This window comes from Priapulus caudatus, unplaced genomic scaffold (assembly GCF_000485595.1).
Source record: "Priapulus caudatus unplaced genomic scaffold, Priapulus_caudatus-5.0.1 Scaffold425, whole genome shotgun sequence".
Lineage (NCBI taxonomy): Eukaryota > Metazoa > Priapulida > Priapulimorpha > Priapulimorphida > Priapulidae > Priapulus > Priapulus caudatus.
Window position 1 is genome coordinate 324,050 of NW_014577486.1, and position 5,000 is coordinate 329,049.

The 5,000-nt window shown below is 46.5% G+C and overlaps 2 protein-coding genes across 2 annotated transcripts in view; one reads left to right on the plus strand and one right to left on the minus strand.

Moving 5' to 3' along the window:
• The window catches only part of LOC106810268 (dual oxidase-like), a gene marked incomplete at its 5' end in the record, with an annotated part of 21,362 nt that extends 21,045 nt beyond the window's left edge, over window positions 1-317 (plus strand). The window contains 1 exon segment of the mRNA XM_014813561.1: window positions 193-317. Within this exon segment, the coding sequence (XP_014669047.1) occupies window positions 193-317 (125 nt within the window).
• Window positions 318-3,998: 3,681 nt separating this feature from the next.
• The window catches only part of LOC106810269, a 7,915-nt gene continuing 6,913 nt past the window's right edge, over window positions 3,999-5,000 (minus strand). The window contains exons 7-8 of the mRNA XM_014813562.1: window positions 4,740-4,886; window positions 3,999-4,309 (exon numbers count right to left, since the gene is read on the minus strand). Coding sequence (XP_014669048.1) covers window positions 3,999-4,309; window positions 4,740-4,886 — 458 coding nt within the window. The remainder of the gene's footprint in view (window positions 4,310-4,739; window positions 4,887-5,000) is intronic.

The following is a 5,000-nucleotide window of genomic DNA, read 5'->3' on the forward strand; positions in this document are numbered from 1 at the left end:
GCAGGAGAAAGAGCCAAATTGCAGCATCGAGAGCGGAGAGAGGACGGGGAGAGAGCAGAGAGAGAGAAGAGGTGAAAGAGAGAGGAGAGAAAGAAGGAGTCGAATAGATATAAGTAATATGTTATATATCCATTAAAATCTAACCAAAAGTGTCATTCATATTATATTTCTGATAATTTTTTCCCACCACAGATGAAACCACAGATGCGTGTCTAGCTCGCGGTCCACCGATACTGGACGGGCACGGCACCGACCGGCGCATGGCGCCATCGTCAACCGGACAGACGAGACAGCTGCCCATGTTTCTGCACTTCTGACGGAGAAGCTTTCTAACGCGAGCCAACCCTAGTCGTAGTTTCCCGCCGATAAGAGATGGGCCGCCCAACGTGTTCGCAGTTTTATTCGTTTAGTTCATGAAGGAGGAAATCGTTCCTGGAGGCTTATAGTAATAGATCTACTGATCGAGACAAATGCTCACTAACGACGCAGCCGGGCGCCACGACAGTGGGCGACTCAGATTGAATACTGTGTTTTTGGAATTGTTGAATCTTCGTGATATTTAGTATACTTACGGGATACGTCATACCGCGCCGTACTAATGCATCATACTGTTCACAGCATCATGTACGTATGTAAATGCGTGTGGACGTTCATGAAAGTATACATGAATAATGGGTTAACGCATGCAGGGCAGAAGGTAGCCAATTGCAACCGATTGCAGCTATAACTATAGAGGTCGAAGACTTCGAAAATTGTTTCTTTAGTTATCATGTTTAGGTCAGATGAAGAATTGAATCCCCTCTCCTCCACCCTTCTCGCTTCTGGCGATCTATTGATTGATTATTCACTGTGACTGGTACTTAATACGATCTTCGTCGTGCGTCTCGCACAGCCAACACCGCTGTCGATGAGACCGAGCAGCCGCCCGTGTCTGTCGCGTCTGCTCGCAAGCAAGAGCGTGCGTCACAACCGCGAGCTTACGTTGACGGGATGACGCATCGGTGCAATGAACAGCGGTATGGCACAAATCGTTAGCGATCTATATCTGCGATTGTATAATCACTGATAAGGTAATAATGAGTGTGTTATTTTCGGAGGTGACAGGATACTGGATGGCCGTGTTACAATGTGAGAGAATATGCAACAGACAAGGTTGCAAGATGCTGCTCGATTAACTGTCTTCGAGAAGGCGGCGAGCGTATATCAGGAATTTTTTTTTTTTTGTAAAATACGCTGAATCGCGCTTGTATTAATGTTTGGTAAGCAGGAATGTGTAAATATCGTGAATACGCGGACCTCATAGCTAGATCAAGATTTTAGTCAATTACATCAGCGAAGAAACGTATTCTAAACAATGGGTCCAGCCATAAGTGTAAGCGCTGACGTCGGTCTACAATGTAGTAATGCTCGGTTGGGCCCCGCGCCGAGGGGAGGGTCGGGGGCGCTAGAACAATTGGCTCCACCATAAGTGTACGTCTACAGATCAGTAATGCTCACCGTTACTTATCGTTTCGTTCCACGAGAAACGGAACTTTAGAACGTCGTCTTACAACTGTCTGCTATGATGTCTTTACAGGCACTTGATCACGGCAGAAATGGAATAAGAGAAATATATTTGTTTCTAGGGGTCACACACAGTGCGTGTAGAATGCCTTTCTGTGTCATAACGGCGGGTCGAGTATGTGTAGCCAGTAAAGCTTCAGATGTATCCGACAGTCTAACTTTGTACATTCTCCAATACATAGTCAGACGTAAACAGACCTGTAAGAAAACATACACAAACGTGCACAGCAGCACAGACGGGTTTTGACGCAACGCGTGTCTTGTGTATACGCTATTATGCCGCAACGCGCATACACAAGGGCCACGCAAGCATGCAGCACCAGCCAGACACGCACAACACCACACCCACGCCCGCATGGATGCACTGCAATATACGAGCGACGTACAGGACACAGAGAGAACAGAGAGGGGGAAGTGTGAGAAGAAGAGTAAGGATAGCGAGAACGATAGAGGATAGATTGATAGAAAAATAGATCAGTAGATAGAAGATAGACCCACGCCGAGATGAGAGAAAGGAGGCCGAGAGAGAGGAGTACGAGAGAGGAGAGAGAGAGAGAGACAGAGATAGAGAGAGAGAGAGAGAGAGAGAGAGAGAGAGAAGAGAACGAATAGAGAGAGAGGAGAGAGAGAGAGAGAGAGAGAATAGCGATGAGCAAGAGAGAGATAGAGGAGATAAAGATGAGATGAGATAGAAGAGAGAAGAGAAAGAGAAGAGAGAGAGAGAGAAGAGAGCGAGAGAGAAAGAGAGATACGCGAGAGAGAGAGAAGAGATAGCGAGAGAGAGAGAAGAGACGAGAGAAAGAGAGAGAGAGAGAGAGAGAGAGAAGAGAAACAAGAGAATAGAGAGGGGAAAGAGAGAAAGAGAGAGAGAGACGAGAGATAATCGAAGGAGTAGAGAGCGAGAGAAAGAGAAAAGAGATAGAGAGAGAGGCAGATGAAGAGAGAGAGAGAGAGAGAGGAGAGAGATATAAGGATAGAGGTAGATGAGAGAGAGTATTGAGATAAGAGCTGTAGACGAGGGTGGCAAGAGAGAGAGTAGAGACTCCAGCGAAGAGAGAGAGGAGAGAAGAGAGAAGAGAGGACAGGAGAGAGAGGAGAGAGAAAGAAAGAAGAGAGAGAAGAGAGAGACGAGAGAGAGAGAGAGACGAGAGAGAGGAAGCATACATGCGAAGCAACGATAGAAGTAGACGCAGCATTACGTATGGAGAGATCTCGCGGCCATATTTTTACGGCACTAAAGGATAATGCGTTAGCGTCTGCCCGCATATAAACTATATATATGTATTGGTGTATGATATATATATATATATATAGTATATATATATATGTATATATATATTTATGTATATATATATGTATATATATATATATGTATATATATATTTGTATATATATATATGTATGTATATATATATAAATCTATTTACAGAATAAATTATTACCTAAACCTAATCATTGTTTGGGCTTGATTTTGTTTAACGTATTCAATGAATGTCTGTGACTTCTTGACAGCTTTATTGAGCACACACTCATCGTGCTAGAGACAGCAAGAAAAATAAAAAGAACGTACACGCGAGAGCGAGAGAGAAACGCATACAATAGTTAACACAGTTAATAAGATTTTGATATGGTGCAACGCCTAACCACAGGCACTGTGGCATTGGAGGTTGCTGCCGCGTAGAGGAATAAATATTTATATCAAAACAATCACAACGAGAGAGGGAGAGAGAGAGAGAGAGAGAGAGAGAGAGAGAGAGAGAGAGAGAGAGAGAGAGAGAGAGAGATTCCATGCAACCATAGACAAACAAATAAATCATTTCCATACAAAGTATTTTTTATTATAGAACACTTGCATACAAGATAATTTGCCTAAATATTCGGAGCATGTTGCTTAGAAATAGCATGCCCCATCCACACTACCTGCACTGTATCATATTTGATTTTCAAAAATGTTTCCGAAAATCGTTATCATTAATTCGGAAATGGGAACTCATATTATAGCACACACTTAAACAAAAGAAGGTTATCTGAATAAGTAAGTAAATGAAACATGCTTCCTATTACACCCAGAGTTCTGTTTGATTGCGGTCTCTCTGCCACTCCCACAGAGACAAGTATTTGCGCAACCCATGCGAAATACTTATACGTGTTGACTGCTGATTAAATATATACTAATAATAATGCCATCCGATAAAAACGATAGCTCACCGTGATCCATTTTTAAAAATGTACACACCATATGTATATAGATATTCGTCAAATAAATAGATAAAGTGCGAGAGCAAAAGGGGGAGAGGCAATACGGAGTAATGATCGCTAGATCTTCACTGCCGCTTACCACACATCTCAATATCAATCACGATTCTATACAAAAGAAAATCGCCACACTCCGTTGTCGGACATCGCAAGTCGAAATACGCGGCGATGAAAAAAATCTACGCGGCGACAGCGGCGACGGCAGCCAGGAGGACGATGACGATGCCCGCCAGGTGTCTCTCACCGCCGCTCCTCGTCCGCTGCGGCGGCTTAGCGGGCACGGGCTTCTTCGTGGGATGACGGTCGTGTCCGGCGTGGTCGGCTGGTCCGGTTGACGGCGGCGGCGGCGGCGCCACGGTGACCTTCGGCGGTTCCGGCTCCGGTTCCTCTTCCGCTGTCGGCTCGACGGCTGGCGTTTCCGGTTCCGGTACTTCCGCGGTCGGTTCGGCAGGCGGAACCTCCGGCTCGGTGTTTTCCGGTTGAGCTTCCGCTTCGGCGGCGGGCAGTTCCGGGTCGACATCCGGGTGTTTGTCGCGGCCAGAGTAGCCCCAGTCCACCGTGAATTCGGTGGTGATGTACGAATTTTGCGTCGTCGGCGGCGGCGGCGGCGGCGTCGTCGTCGTCGTTGTCGTCGTCGTTGTCGTCGACGGTCTGTTACGTAAAAATACGGATTTGTTAGCAATTCTGTTCTCGATTTCTATCGCCACTTTGAAGGAAGATGAACAGAAATGGCAACAAGTAGCGCAAAGTAAAACAACTATCGTCGTTGCAGCACGGACAGCAACGCAAATACACCAGCCAGCGAAAATATCGGGACCTATAGCGGACATGCCGATCTACAAGTGTCGCCAAATTCAAAATGGCGGACGAAACGATCGCCACGATGGGTGGCCTTCGCAGCGCCCTCTGCTGGTACCTGCGTGTGCCTTGCGTCGGCGGTCGGGTCGTCGTGCGAGGTCGTGTCGTCGTTCTGGCGGTCGTCGGACGCGACGTCGTCGGCGTCGTGGTCGCTCTCGTCGGCGGTGTCGCCGGGGCACGTGTGGACGATCGGCGAGGGACGGGCTTGCCTGAGAAATAAATATGGCGACGGTGATAAGTAAGGCAAGGCAAAATTAGGCAACGGCTGATTCTTCCAGCAATCCTCTATGTAGTCACACCACATGACTGAGAATAAATTAATC